This window comes from Emydura macquarii, unplaced genomic scaffold, assembly GCF_026122565.2.
Source record: "Emydura macquarii macquarii isolate MOO-44397 ecotype Brisbane River unplaced genomic scaffold, CSIRO-AGI_Emac_v2 contig_2473, whole genome shotgun sequence".
Lineage (NCBI taxonomy): Eukaryota > Metazoa > Chordata > Testudines > Chelidae > Emydura > Emydura macquarii.
The window spans coordinates 39,169,548-39,185,233 of NW_027132610.1; the positions used below are offsets into that span (position 1 = coordinate 39,169,548).

General features: G+C 44.8%; 1 protein-coding gene across 1 annotated transcript in view; it reads left to right on the forward strand.

Moving 5' to 3' along the window:
* Positions 1-14,019, forward strand: part of UCHL3 (ubiquitin C-terminal hydrolase L3) — a 62,088-nt gene extending 48,069 nt beyond the window's left edge. The window contains exons 7-8 of the mRNA XM_067563246.1: positions 12,398-12,456; positions 13,793-14,019. Of these exons, the coding sequence (XP_067419347.1) occupies positions 12,398-12,456; positions 13,793-13,876 (143 nt within the window). The 3' untranslated portion in view covers positions 13,877-14,019. The remainder of the gene's footprint in view (positions 1-12,397; positions 12,457-13,792) is intronic.
* Positions 14,020-15,686: the final 1,667 nt, after the last annotated feature.

Consider the following 15,686-nt stretch of genomic DNA (forward strand, 5'->3'; position numbering starts at 1 on the left):
GAAGCATTTGTAAATAGGTTAAGATAAAAACTGCAAGTCATACAGACTTCTTCCTAGCCTAATACTCCAATATAGTATAGTGAAAGTAAGCTTGCCATATTTCATTTGACTAGTTAGCCTTTTTAAAACATATGCTAATGAAGCAATGCTCTCACATACTTTTAATAGTTTGGAGGTGAATGTAGTAAAAAGGACATGTTCTGAATCAATATAAAGGTGAACCTAAGGATCAACACCATCAACTGTATTCCATGAATGATATACATTGTTCTCCATAAACTGAGTTTTATGAGCTTATATTTTAGATGCCAGTAACTTAAACTAAATAGTGGCATAAACACTGTACAGTGCAGAACAGATAACTTTTCTGGTTTTAAATTTCAAAATGTGGCATTCAAAATAATGAATCACCCATAGTTTTAAGCACTCCTCTCTGAAGCTTTGTGTCACTATGTCCATGTTACTTTTATATTTTATTTTATTGTTTATATGAATTTAAAAACAGTTCAGAGCACATGATTATCAGATTTGCATACTGTCCATTCTAAAAGAATAACTAAGTAGGATGAGTTCCAGAGGGGTAGCTGTGTTAGTCTGTTTTCAGGAAAACAACAACAGTTCTGTGGTATCTTAAAGACTAACAAATGTATTTGGGCATACGCTTTTGTGGACAGAAACCCACTTTGTCTAAGTAGGATGAGATTAATTTTAAGATATACTTGAATTAAATATATGTGTAAGATGTTGATGGTACCCAGTAGAATTGTAACACCACTTCCTTTTACAAATACATAAATAACATCCATACAATAACCCTTGCTTGTAGAACTATAAGAGATTAGAAACATAATTTAGAGAAATAAGAAAAAGGTAAAATAAAATAATCCTTAACTCTTCTCTTGTTCAAATAATTTAAGGAAGTTTCTGTAATCATGTGTTCTATAAATCTGTTCAGATAATTCAGGCTGAGTCATTAGCTTTGGCCACTTGGATGAAAGTTTGGACCTTGGCAGGCAGAAAGCCAAGAAATGCTACATGAATATAAATGCTCACACTACTGCCATAGAAAACATGCTATTTATAGATAACAAATTCAAATGTTCTTCATCGAGTGCTTGCTCATGTCCATTCCATTGTAGGCGTGTGCGCGCCCTCATGCATGGTTACCGGAACTTTTTTCCCTTTAGCAGTACCCGTAGGGCCAGCTTCAGTGCCTCCTGGAGCCCCACACACATGCCACAGTACATGAGGCACTGCCGGCCCTACGCCCCCTCAGTTCCTTCTTTCCGCCTGTGACAGTTGCTGGAACTGCCTTGGCTTGCAATCGCAAGTGCTCATTCCTTTTGTTCTGACCTTAATTGTTTGTTTTGTTTAACTTAGATTAGGTCTTAAGTGTACCTAACTATCTTAATAGTGGTAGTTAGTTAGTTTAGGATAGTCCTGGCTGGGACTTTGCTGGGAGTAGGGTATGCCCCTGTCACCAGGCTTCAAGCCTTGGGCCTCCTGCAGGAAGGCCTTTCCGCTGAGTGACCCCCATGATAGTTGCCTAAAGTGCCGGGAGAAGCTCACTGCAAGGAAAAGTGTAAGATTTGTAAGGCTTTCAGGCCTCAGACTCAAAAGGACAGAGAGATCCGCTTGAAAGCCTTACTGATGGAGGTGGCTCTGCTTCAGTACCGTGTGGTATCAGTATAGAGCATGCCATCAGCACCACCCCAGGCAGTGGCCTTCTTCCTCTTCATCGAGAAAGGAGCAGCACAAGCAATGATCAGAGTGGGGTCGCTCTCCCGCACAGAAGAAAGTGAGGTCGAGCATGGTGTCACAACCCAGCCAGACTGTGGAGGCTTGATCATCGCCGCAGGAGCCCATGTCTTCAACTAGAGAGCCACCCCTGACTCCAGGGAGTGAGGGGCTGCCTCTGCACCTGCCGGCACTGTCGACACCAGAGGCATTTCAGGCAGCACGGACCTTGTTGGCCTTGCCCCCGCCTTCCCTCCCCCCCGCCCCGCCGCCAAGAGAGAAGGGGCCAGTGTCACAGGGGAATCCCGTGTTGAGACCCCCTGGTTGGCTCAGGCGATCCCTGGAGCAAGGAACAAGATTCTGATGACCTGGTCGCCCCAGGTGGAGGGGTCGACTTGGCGCCGCTCCCCTAGAAGTCGCTCCAGGTCACGGTCACCAGAGCACGATGCATCGGTGCTCTTCCAGCACCAGTCACGATCCCCGGCACTGAGGAGTTCGCCTGCACTGATGCAGCGCAGAACGCAGTAGCCGGAGGCTGACTCAGCACCAAGAGGGAAGCAACGCTGCAAGTCATCGGTGCGCAGGCGACACTCCGGGCATTACAGCTCGCAGTCGGAACATGGTTCCCTGCATCGGCACCTGGCCTGGCGCCGGGTATCGTCATCATCACGATCGACTACACCAAGAGGCCATTCCCCTGTGCGCCGGAGCACCCACAGATAGGGTCATCGCTTTCCCGTCACTTGGCACCATGTAGTGGGAACCTCTGAGGCAGCCCCACCATGGTCATCTTACAGTGAGTCAGGGTCCTCTTGAGAGGATGACCACTGGGCAAGCGGCTGCCACCAACAAAAGGTGCTGGACTACCCTTCAACTCAGGCAGCCCCGGGATGGCCTCAGGGACAGTGGCCTCCCCAATGGCTGTATTGGGGACCCTGGAAGTTTCCAGTCGGACCAGGCCTGCAGTCATTTAGGTCATCTGGGGTAAAGTCCGCACCACCAACTGCAGACAAGGGCCATCGTTCTGTTTCCAATGACAAGTCAGACCCCAGGAAGGGACCTGTGCTGGGGCCCCCTGTCAGCAGGCAGAGATGCCACCACCCACGCCCCTCCAGTCCTCCTCCTCCTCTTCCTCAGATGAGGCAGTTAACCAGGGATACTCGGCACCCCTGGATGATTTCAGGGCGCATCAAGAACTCTTCAAAAGAGTTGCTTCCAACTTGGGTTTGGAGGCAGAGGAGCTGAAGGAGGCATCAGACACCTCTTTAATGTCCTGGCACTAGCCGCCCTAGCCTGGGTTGCCTTCCCTGTGCATGAGGGGGTATTGAAAATACTAAAGGTCCTGTGGCAGATCCTTCATCAGTGGCCCCAACCTCCCAGGGGGCCGAGAAAAAGTACTATGTCCTGGCAAAAGGGTTCGAGTACCTCTTCACCCACCCCGCTCTGGATACCCTAGTGGAAGATGCGGCCAACCAGCAGGACAGGCAGGGACAGCCCAGCTCCACGCCAAAAAACAAGGATAACAAGAAGCTGGACCTGTTCGGGAGAGAGATTTATTCAACAGCAAGCCTGCAATTTCGAATTGCCAATTAGCAGGCTCTCCTGGGCAGGTACAATTTCAATCTCTGGGACTCGCTAAAGCACTTTATGTACACTTTGCCCTCCAGGCCCTGGAGGAGGGCATTACCGTGGCCAGAGCGGCGTTACAGTCTTTGGACGCAGCAGACTCTGTGGACAGAGCCATGGCCTCCGCTCATGGCTGCAATCCTTGGGGCTGTCCCAGGAGGTCCAACATTCCATCCAGGACCTCCCGTTTGATGAGCTGGCCTTGTTTTTGGACCAGACAGATGCAAAGTTGCATGGTCTGAAAGACTCAAGGGCCACGCTCTGCTCTTTGGGTCTCTGTATGCCCCAGACTTCTAAGCGCAATTTCTGTCCTCAGGGCCAGCAACAGCAGAGGTACCAGCCTCAGCGATTCACGCCCTACAGGCAGAGGGATAGAAATAGGGGATCTAGGAGACATCAACTAACGCCGGGGTCCTCCTCAGCCCCCCAGCAAGGGTTGCCTAGATGATCTGGCAATCAAAGGAGACAGTTTTGAGGGTGCGCCTGAGGATGGTGTACTGGTCTGTTCCCTGGATTTCTCAAGAAGTTGAAATTTTGCATGGTCTCCCTTGCCTCCATCATCCCCTCCCTGGATCCAGGAGACTGGTATGCCGCCCTCGTTATGAAGGACACATACTTCCACATTTCTATCTTCCCCAGCCACAGGCATTTCCTCCGTTTCATGGTAGCTGGTTCCCACTACCAGTTTGCAGCATTGCCCTTTGGCCTTTCCTCAGCCCAAGAGTGTTTACGAAATGTATGGTGGTGGTGGCAGCACACTTGAGGCGCAGAGGAGTCCAAATTTTCCCTTACCTGGATGACTGGCTAATTAGGTGCAGGTCCAGGGCACAGGTCCAGAGCAGTATAGATCTGACAAACGCCACCTGCTGCTGGCTGGGACTGCTAATAAACAAGCAGAAGTCCACATTAACCCCAGTGCAGCTAATAGAGTTAATCGGGGCAGTTCTGGATGCTTCCCAAGCCAGAGCTTTCCTGTCTGAGCCACGATTTGAGGCAATGTTGGCCATCTTTGCTCGCCTGCACCTCTGCCTGACAACAACAGCCAGGCACTGTCTGCAGCTGTTAGGCCACATGGTGGCCTGCACTTACCTGGTGAGGCTGGTTCGCCTAAGACTCAGACCACTTCAGTTGTGGTTAGCCTCGGTTTATGCCCCGATCAGACATTCCCTGGACCAGATGGTCACAATTCCCCCTCACATCCTGGCCACACTAGACTGGTGGCAGAGCCCCGGGGCAGTGTTGAGGGGTGTAGCATTCGAAGAGCTAGTCCCCTTGGTTATCCTGGTAGCTGCCACCTCGGACTTAGGGGGGGTCTCGTATCAGCTCCAACCTCGGCACACAAGAGATCTGGTCGAGGGAGGAGAGGTGCATACATATCAATGTAAGAGAGTTACGGGCTATTCGACTAATATGTGGAGTGTTCCTCCACTTTATTGCGGGCAAGGTGGTGCAGGTACTGACAGACAATACAGCGGCCATGTATTACATCAACAGGCAAGGGAGCCCACTCATCAGCTCTCTGCAAGGAGGATATTTGTCTGTGGGACCTGGCTGTGAGGCACAATTTTCACATAATAACCTCTTACCTCCTGGGAGTGAGGAACGATGAAGCGGATTGACTCAACAGGTCGTTCTTACCCCGCCATGACTGGTCGCTGCGTCCAAAGATGGTCTCTATCATTTTCCAACAGTGGGGCTATCTCCAGGTGGACCTGTTCGTGTCAGCATGGGACAAGAAATGCCAGCAGTTCTGCTTCCTCTGCGGTCTGGAGGCCAGGTCGCTCTCCAACGCTTTCCTGCTGCAGTGGTTGGGGAGCCTCATGCGTTCCCACCCATTCCTCTCCTTCACAAAGTCCAGCTGAAAATCAAGAGGGACAAAGCGAACATTATCTTAGTTGCACTGGCCTGGCTGTGCCAGCACTGATTCAGCATGCTCCTGGACCTATCGATCACCCCACCCCCACCCTCCCACCCCCACTGGAACTTCTGAGATGGTATGATCTCCTGTCCCAGGATCATGGTCACTTGCTGCACCCAGACCTGGACTCCCTGCACCTCACGGCGTGAAGTCTCTGTAGCTGAGCACAGACGAGCGTGCCTGTTCGGCGCAAGTCCAGCAAATTCTGCTGGGTAGCAGAAAACTTTCCACGCAAGTTGTATATCGTGCTAAATGGAAGCAATTTACCTGTTGGGTGGAGTCCCAGGGGATCTCACCAGGATTGTCGCCGATAAGGCAATCCTGGAGTACTTGTTACACCTAAAACTTCAGGGGCTAGCCATAGCGTTCCTGAAGGTCCATCTAGCGGTTGTATCGGTGCTCCACCAGCCTTTGGAAGGGAAATCAGTTTTCTCTCACCCCATGATGATTAGATTCCTGAAGGGGGTGGAGAGGCTTTATCTACAGGTCCGTGACCTGGTGCCTCCCTGGGATCTCAATCTGATCTTTCACAGCTCATGGGGCCCCCCTTTGAGCCCATGGCTATATGCCCTTTACTGCTGCTGTCATGGAAGGTGGCTTTGCTGGTGGCCATTACCTTGGCAAGGAGGGTCTCTGAGATTAGGGCACTGACCTCGGAGACCCCTTATACTGTGTTTTATAAAGACAAGGTTCAGTTGAGGCCGCACCTGGCCTTCCTGCCTAACGTGGTTTCCCAATTTCATTATAACCAAGACATTTTTCTCCCCATGTTTTTTCCCAAACTACATGGTTCAGAGGAGGAGAGGAGGTGGCACATGCTAGACGTCAGACGTCATTCTACATCGAACGCACAAGACCATTCTGGAGATCTACACACCTCTTCGTCACGGTGACTGATAGGATGAAAGGCTTACCTGTTTCCACCCAGGGCATCTCATCATGGATAACTTCCTGCATCAAGTTCTGCTACAAGGAAGCGAAGGTGCCACTTCTGGGGTTGATTACAGCCCACTCAACCCGGAGCTCAAGCTTCATCTATAGCCTTCCTAGCGAGTGTGCCAGTGTAAGACATCTGCAGGGCTGCCACCTGGTCGTCTGTACACACCTTCACGTCCCACTACGCCATCGTCCAGCAGGCGTGGGATGACACGGACTTCAGCAGAGTGGTGCTGCAGGCAGCTCATCTGTAACTCCGGCCCACCTCCAAGGTATTGCTTGTGAGTCATCTACAATGGAATGGACATGAGCAAGCACTCAAAGAAGAAAAGACGGTTACTTATTTTGTAACTTTCAGTCTTCAAGATGTGTTCCTCATGTCCATTCCATGACCCACCACCCAGTCCCCACTGCTGGAGTTGCGGCAAGAAGGAACTGAGGGGGCGTAGGGCCGGTAGCGCCTTATATACCACAGCAGGGCTCCAGGAGGTGCCGAATCCGGCCCTATGGGTAAACGTGCACGAGAGTATGAACATGCCTACAATGGAATGGACATGAGCATCACGTCTCGAAGAACAACAATTGCAAGGTAAGTAACCGTCTTTTGTGCCAAAATGGATTTAAGAATTCAATCAAAAACATAACTTGCGAAATACAGTGACATTTTTTGTTTTCTGGAATGGGCTGATGATCTTTATCTTAAAGTTGCAGCTTCAGTCATTTCTGCTATGCACAAGAGAGGTCAGTCATTAAAGTAAACATCAAAAATGTTTTAAACATATTATATATCATAAAAGCCTACTTTAGTTTTTTAGATTAATCATAGGTTAGACATACTGCCAAGTTCAAGGAAATTATGGCAGATTTTAAAAAAATTATTTGGAAACTAAAAAGACTTTGGTTTGGCAAGCTCAGTAGGCCACTGCTGCGGGTAGAGAAAAACATTATGCCTTAACACGTGTTGACATTCATAAATGACATCCATAAATGGTTTGAAATATTTGTATGGTAAGCAACAAAGGAAAATATTTTGTTGAGAAATATCAAATTTAGTGGGCACTGTTACATTTGTCACATTTCCAGGGTTAACTGTACCTCTGCCCCTTCTAGGGTCTCCAAAAGGACATCCTTTTTGTTCTCAAGCCTTTAGCACACTCTCACTGTGGGGTGGGGACCCGTGTTCCCCTCCCTCAGGATCAGAGTTTTAGGTTACAGTGCCAAGCAATTCATTGTGTTTATCCCAGCAGGCCTGACTTTAGTCCAGTGCCTGCAGTTCTCTCTGCCAGGGGCCATGATAGCATTTACCAGTGGCTTTCACAAAGCACAGTACATTTATTTAGGACAACAGTCTTGATATCATAAAAAATACATGGTCTATGCATGCTAAGCTTATCAGCTGTCACTCATCTTCCACATGGAGGTTTCAAAGTCCTTCAAACCCTTCTTGCAGGGTTTTGTCCTCTTGGTTAAAGTCTGTCAGTTCATAGATCAAGTGAGGATTACTCTGAGTAAGTTCAGAATGACTATCATTTTTCCTTCTCTGTTTGCTTGTTCTCTTGGACCCACGCAAAACCAGTCTATGCAATTTCCTCCAGGGAATGGTACATGTCTGCAACTGTCTACCTGTATCAGGATTTGTAGTATTACTGCCCAGGGAATCTAGATCATGCAGGGAGCTCACAAAGATACTGTGGCCGATGGCTGGCTCCCCTCTAGTGGATCTCATGCTTTGCTCCTGTTGGGGGCCAGGAAGTTGCCCGTCACCCCGTCTTCCCTGGGGGAGGGGGAGAGGGACCCGGGCCCACCCGCTCCTCCGGGTCCCAGCCCAGGGGCCCTATGAACCACAGCGATATACTGCTGACTCTGTATTGTTTGAGCTGCAGCCTCTTCCCCTGGGCTACTTTCCCCCCTCAGTCCTTCTGGCCTCTCAGGTCCTATGTTCTTGCTGCCCCTTGCTGGGCTCAGTACCTCCTTTCGGGGTTCCTCCACTCTCCCACACTCCACTACTTCAGTCTGCTGCTTCGCCTTGCCTCGCTCCGCTCCGCACAGCACAACACCTCTGCTCCCTCCAACTTGTGCCCTGTGTGTTTGGGGCGGAGCCCTTTTATGGAGCACCTGGCTGATCCCTAATTGGCCTCAGCTGGCTCCTAATTGCCCCCTCATGACTCCAATTAGCTGCAGGGAATAAAGCCCTGATCATCCTGGGGCTGATATACCTCCCTTCAAAGACTTTCCTGCCGCCCTCTGCCCTTGATATATCACAATACACATAACGTTTATAGATCTAATACTCCTTGAAGCCTCCTCACTTTCAAGGTCTCATGTCACATCTCCCTACTATAAGAGAAGGGAAGTTCTCTTCACCTCTGGCAGGTAACAATACACTGAGCCACATGTTTTTTCATGAAAATAAAGGGCACCCTTACAGCTTGAACATCTCTCCAGGCAGCCATTGATGCTGCTGATATGGCCTTGGACTCAATGGCTACTGCCATCTCCGTGAGGCATTCTTCCTGATGGCAGGCTTCTGGCATTCTGAAGTTGTTGCAAAATACCAATGAGGACTTGCCCATTGAGTGATCCAAGTTGTTTTCCCAGAAAATGGGCAATGCTGTGCACACACTGAAAGACTCTTTTGCCGCTCTTCACTTCCTGGGAGTTTACACCTCAGTAACAAAGAGGAAGCAGTTTAAACCTCATCCTTGATATAGAGCTTTGTTCCAGCAAAGCTCACAGGACTCATCCAAGGGGTCTAGACCTCCTCGACATTGTCAGCTGGCTTCATTTAAACACTGTACTCACCAGGTAATTTCAAATTCCAAGCAGTCATTTTGACTGTTTGATCAAGGACAGCATAAAGACCTCTTATTCTTCCCTTTGGAAGACAGACCTGTCTCTTTCCTGTCTGTGCTTGGGAAGAGATCACATGACACAAATGGGTGCTCAGCACAGTGAAGGAGGATTACTTATTCAATTCTCCTCTCTCCCTTTCCCCAACCCACCCTTACCATCCTTTTTAAAGGATTTATCTCACAAAACACTGTTACCTCAAGAAGCACAGTCTCTTCTGGAATTGGGAGCGATAGAAGTTCCTTCCCAACACAGAAGGAAAGGCTTCTATTCCAGGTACTTCCTTGTTTCAAAGAAGCCTGTGGCCTTTGTCCAATTCTAGATCTAAGAAGGATGAACCACTTCATCAAAAGAATCATATTCACAGTAGTCACCCTTGTTTCCGTTATCCCTTCCCTGGAGCCTGGAGATTAGTATGCTACCCTCGATTTGCAGGATGTGTATTTCCACATGACCACAAGAAATGCCTTCTATAAATCATAGGTAATAACCATTACCAGTACACTGTACTTCTTTTCAGACTGTCAGCAGCCCCAAGGGTCTTCACCAAGTCTATGGTGGTTATAGCAGTCCACCCATGGACATTTAGGCATTCAGATATCTCTTTGCCTGGACGATTGGTTGGTCTGCAAAACATTATGTGATCAAGTCCAAAACATCATCCTTGTCATCAGACAGCTGTTGTCCTGTCTTGGCCTGAAACTAAATTTGGACAAATCAAAGTTACAACCAACACAACACACAATCCTTCATAGGTGCAGACCTCGATGCCATGACTTCCATGGCTTACCTTCCACTGGACAGGTTTCAGTCCACAGTCTTTCTATCTGGAAGTATCAAGTCCAAGCCAACACAAAAGTATATGCCTGCCTGCAGCTTGTGGGTAATATGGCCTCCTGCACGTTGTGACTCCGCATGCCATACTTCACTTTCACTGCCTGCACCTGTTTCCATTAGGTTCATTGGCTGACCAAGCATTCCCTGCACATGCGGAATTGCATACCTGCATGAATGCTTCAGTCTCAGTCTGCAGGTCCGTCTACCAGTCCAATGTGCAAAGGAGTTCTTTTTCTGTCCTCAGAACTGACTGACTCTAGCTACATATGTGTCTACCAAAGCTCGGGAGCGCAGCTTGGGATGCTGTCCTTCTGCATTGGTCCAATCATCTATAAGCATTCCCTCCAGTTCCTCTGTTCCAAGGATGCTGAGAAAACCGAAAAGAGATAAAGTAGCATTAATCCTACTCTCACCAGTCTGACTGAGGCAGTACTGGTTCATGGATCTACATCAACTTTCATTCAGATCACTGATAACTTTGCCCCTAGTGTCAGAATCAGAGCAAGTCTCTGCATCTTTTCACCTCATGGCATGGATGAACTCTGGTTGAATGCTTACAAGAGATCAGGCTCCCGAGTTCTGCAAGCCATCTAGGTGAGCAACTGGAAAGAATCCACTAGCTCAACATACATACTGAAGTGACGAAGATTTTCTATTTGGGCCCAGTTTCAACATTTACTGACCCGTCACAGAGAGATATCACACATATTGGACTATTTGTTACACTTGAAATCTTCCGGCTTATCAATTAGTTCTGTGAGAGTTCACTTGGCAGCAGTATCTGTTCTGCACCCACCAGGGGATGGGTTTTCCATCTTCTCACCCTCTGGTTTCCAGATTTTTTTTTTTTTAAAAGCTTTTCAATTTATGTCTGATCTATTTCTTTTATAGGATCTTAACCCAGTTCTCTCTTGACTAATGGGTTCTTCCTTTAAACCTATGATGACAGCCTCACTATACCTAGTGCTTGTGAAGATGGCATTCCTAGTAGCAGTCACCTCTGCAAAGAAGAATTTTGGAACTTCATGCTCTTTTACCTGATCTTCCTTTCACAGTTTTTCATAAAGACAAAGTTTCTCTTAGGGTACATTTAAGTTTATGTCAAAGATCATTTCAGCTTTCAACCTGAATCAAACCATTCATCTTGTGTTGTTATTTCTGAAATCTCCCTCTTCCAAAGCTGAAGAGTAGCTCCATACCTTAGATCAGTGTTTCTCAATTAAATTTGGCCACGGAACCCTTTTGAACTCTATAAATAATTGCGGAACCCCCCAAACTCTTAACACAAACAACAATCAGGTCAGCATTTCTTAATTAAATTACACTTACACTTGATACCCTCTGCCGAAAAATCCGGGACATCTTCCCTTTTTCGGCGGCGCAGAGAACAGCTGCTCGCGGAACCCTAACAGTGTTCCCGCGGAACCCCAGGGTTCCGCAGAACACCAATTGAGAAACACTGCCTTAGATGTTTGCAGAGCTCCAGCATTGTATCGGGATTGCACTAAGTCCTTCAGAGCCTCTTCCAGAGCTCTTTCTGTAGCTTATGATGAGAGAGTTAGGGGCCAAACAGTAACAGCTCAGCAAATTTCTTATTAATTTTCTGACTGCATTAACTTCCTCCTCTTCCCAGGACACGAGCTCACTCTACTAGAGCTCAGTCTACTTTATCAGCTTTTCTAAGGAAAATCCCTGTAAAGAATATCAGTAAAGCAGCAACAAGATTGTCTGTTCATACCTTTTCTCAGACATTGCCATCACTCAAGCCTGTTGAAGGAGAATAAACTGTTACTTACCTGTATAGTAAATTGTTCTTTGAGATGTATAGTAACGTATACATTCCATGATCCTTCCACTTCCCCCGCTACTTCAGACATTACATATACAGCAGTGTGAAGGAATGAAGAGGGAGGCAGTGACTAAGCACATGAGGAGAGCAGGGGCACCTGATACTGATATTGCTGGCAAAAGTCTCAAGCTTGGGTGCACTGTGCGCACATGCACCTGAAATGGAATGTATATGTGCACAACATATCTCAAAGAACAATAGTTACTGTACAGGTAAGTAACCTTTTCTTTTTCTTTTATTTTTTTGGCTTAGTACACTAAATATCTACATATTTTTTCAGTGATCCATTTGGAAAACCCAAGGAATTTAAACGTTAACAGCAACAAAATAATCACAACTTAAGTTTTCCTCTTGGCCTGAATATTTTTGTGTATTTAAATATCTGTATTCAACTAAAAAGTGTTTCATTATTTACTGTCACTAATTGTTTGTAATGTTCCTATTGAAATATTCATCTTAGAGGGGAAACTGCTGAATTTAACTATGCTAAATTTATGAAAATCTGAGCTGATCTTGGTGGCATGTTCTCATATGAGGAGGGAATTATTTAATTCTTTGGGTTTATGTTCTTGTCTGAGAAAATGACAAGTTTTTCAATTTTCATTTTACAGTTATGTTTTGTATAATTGCTTGTATTCCAACAGATGGGCGCAAACCTTTTCCAATAAACCATGGACAAACAAGTGATGACACTTTTTTAGAGGTAAGAATAGAAAAATCTTTAAGGTTTGTGCAACTTGAATTTTATGCACGCCCTGGGCATGTAATTGGTTGAGAGGAAGTATAAGAATAAAAGGCCTTTAATTAGTTCTCAGGCATGGGTAGTTCAGAATATCCTGCTATTCTGTGTGTAACAGAATGTCTTAGTATGGTGGACAAGAGGTGCTTGAGCAAAAATCCTTGTTAGGATCCAATGCCCGTAGATCAGATTGCTTTTTCTCCTATGTTGAAATGTTCCTATGCTTGCTTGCTCTCAGACCGTCCATGTGTGATGAGGGAGCCCTGAAATGACCAATTTTCACTTTTTTCAGTCTTTTGAGTGGAGATGTTTTATTTTCCTTCCCTTTATTTCCTTTATAATTTGAGAGATGCCATGCTGACATAGGGTACACTCTCTCTTCCAGCAGTTATAATCTTTGTCCTTGTTCTCAGCTCCAAAAATCTGTGTTCTCGCTATTCCCTTCTAACCTCTTTTCTTAAACATACTTGCTCCTTGCTACTTTAATGTGCCAGGAGCTGTTTAACTCAATAAATGTATCCAAAGGGAATACATTTGATTTAAGAGAATAAACTTTTCTCTCACAAAAGTAATGCCAATTGGGGCAGAGAGAATGCCATCCATACAGATCTAACATTTATGGTAGTCAGTTTACATAAGCTTTGGGGAAGCAGGAGGCTGGAGAGACACAGGCTGCTTTCTTTAAGCTGGCCAAAGCCACTTTTTCTTAGACTACACACAGTATGTGTGAAATGTGTGCATGTTCTCAATTTTTTTTCTTCACATGCTTCATATTTTGTAACAAAAATAACAAGCACTATGCGGTGCACCCTCAGTCTAGACTAGATACGGGGAGTTATTTATAGTCCTCCACTTTCCCAACACATACAGTTGGTGATGCTGCTTAAGACCTCAGTTTTGCATCTTCAGGAAAAGGAGAAAAGTTTCTGAATGCAGCAGTATTACTAAAGGAAAACTTCCAGAGAAACATCTGTCTCATCTTTTGAAAAATAGCCATAAAATAGACCATTAAATGCCATAAGTACATAAATCATCATAGTTCTTGAAGTTCAACACACTTGCTTACATTGAGCACAAATACTAATATTTTGCAGTGTCAACTCCGATCACAAATTCTTTCCAGAGCAGTTTGACACACTGATAAAGTTTGTGGAAGAATCCTGATGGACATACCTGCTGTAAATCATAGTTACAATACTGTATTTAATTCATGTGCCAATTGCTTCTTTTGTTTTTAGTAATAGTGTGTTTTCTATAATAAGTAGTGATTGTGTACTTACATATCTTATTTTTTAAATAGGATGCAGTAGAAGTTTGCAAGAAGTTCATGGAACGTGACCCAGAAGAATTAAGATTTAATGCGATTGCTCTTTCTGCAGTTTAGATTATTCCATTTGGAAAAGCTGCACCACTAATGTATTGTAACAAAATAAAACTATTGCCATTTATTGTTTGCGAATTTTGATACTTTCACTAACATGTTGACAAATGTTAGCATACGTGGATTAAATTTTGAATTAGTCTTTACTGCATCTTGTTGCTTGTTCCTAAAACAATTGTTTTGAAACAAAATCATACATAAACACATCAAAGATCTTTCATGCACTTGACTTTCATTTTCCCTTTATTAGTTATTCAGAATTATTCTCTGATATTTTATCCCAGTTCATCAAGTGAGTATTGAGTAGATAACTGAGAGAGCAGTATTGAACACATGCATCAAGGCACAGTTCAGGGAGTACGTTGCACATTGATGAACACCAATAGAGATGCAAAATGTTGGTCTCTGGGTTTTTCAAACTGTTTTCCAATTATTATTTTTATATTAATATAAGTAACATTAATACACTTGAATTTATTCAGGTCAGTCAGAAAACCAAAAGGCAGTTTTCATTAAAATATTTATAAATGCAAAGAGATTGAGATTTATTCCCATAAAGGTACCATCAGAAAGTAGCCATAGCTGTTTCTCTCTGATCCAGGCAGTTTAAATACTAACTAGGGCTGTCAAGCAATTAAAAAAATTAATCACGATTAAGCGCACTGTTAAACAATAATAGAATACCATTTATTTAAATATGCTGGATGTTTTCTACATTTTCAAAAATATTTATTTCAATTACAACACAATACAAAGTGTACAGTGCTCACTTTATATTTATTTTTTATTACAAATATTAACACTAAAAAAGAAACAAAAAAAAAAGTATTTCAATTCACCTCATACAAGTTGAATCTTTTTATCGTGAAAGTTGAGCTTACCAATGTAGAATTATGTAAAAAAACAAACCTGCACTCAAAAATAAAACAGTATAAAACTTTAGAGACACAAGTCCACTCAGTTCTGCTTCTTGTTCAGCCAATCGCTAAGACACAACAAGTTTTATACATTTATGGGAGATTATGCCACCCGCTTCTTCTTTACAATGTCATCTGAAAGTGAGAACAGGTGTTTGCATGGTGCTGTTGTAGCTGGCGTCGCAAGATATTTACATGCCAGATGCGCTAAACATGCCTGTGACCCTTCATGATTCAAAACATTGCAGACTGATGCATGTTCATTCTCATCATCTGAGTCAGATGCCACTAGCAGAAGGTTGATTTTCATTTTTGGTGGTTCAGGTTCTGCGTCGAGTTTTGTAGTTTCCACATCTGAGTGTTGCTCTTTTATGACTTCTAACAGCATGTTCACCACCTCATCCCTCTCAGATTTTGGAAGGCACTTCTGATTCTTAAACCTTAGGTCAAATGTTGTAGCTATCTTTAGAAATCTCACATTGGTACCTTCTTTGCATTTTGTCAAATCCGCAATGAAAGTGTTCTGAAATCAAACAACATGCTGGGTCGTCATCCGAGACTGCCGTAAAATGAAATATATGATAGAATGAGGGTAAAACCACAGAGCAAAAGACATACAATTCTCCCCCCAGGGAGTTAAGTAAAATATTAACACATTTTTTTAACGAATGTCATCCGCATGGAATAAAATCCTCTGGAATGGTGGCTGAAGCATGAAGGGACATATGAATGTTTAGTGCATCTGGCATGTAAATATCTTGCGATACCAGCTACAAAGATGCCATGCAAACGCCTGTTCTCATTTTCAGGTGACATAAACAAGAAGTGGGCAGCATAATTTCCTGTAAATGTAAACAAACTTGCTTTGTCCTAGCAATTGGCTGAACAAGAAATAG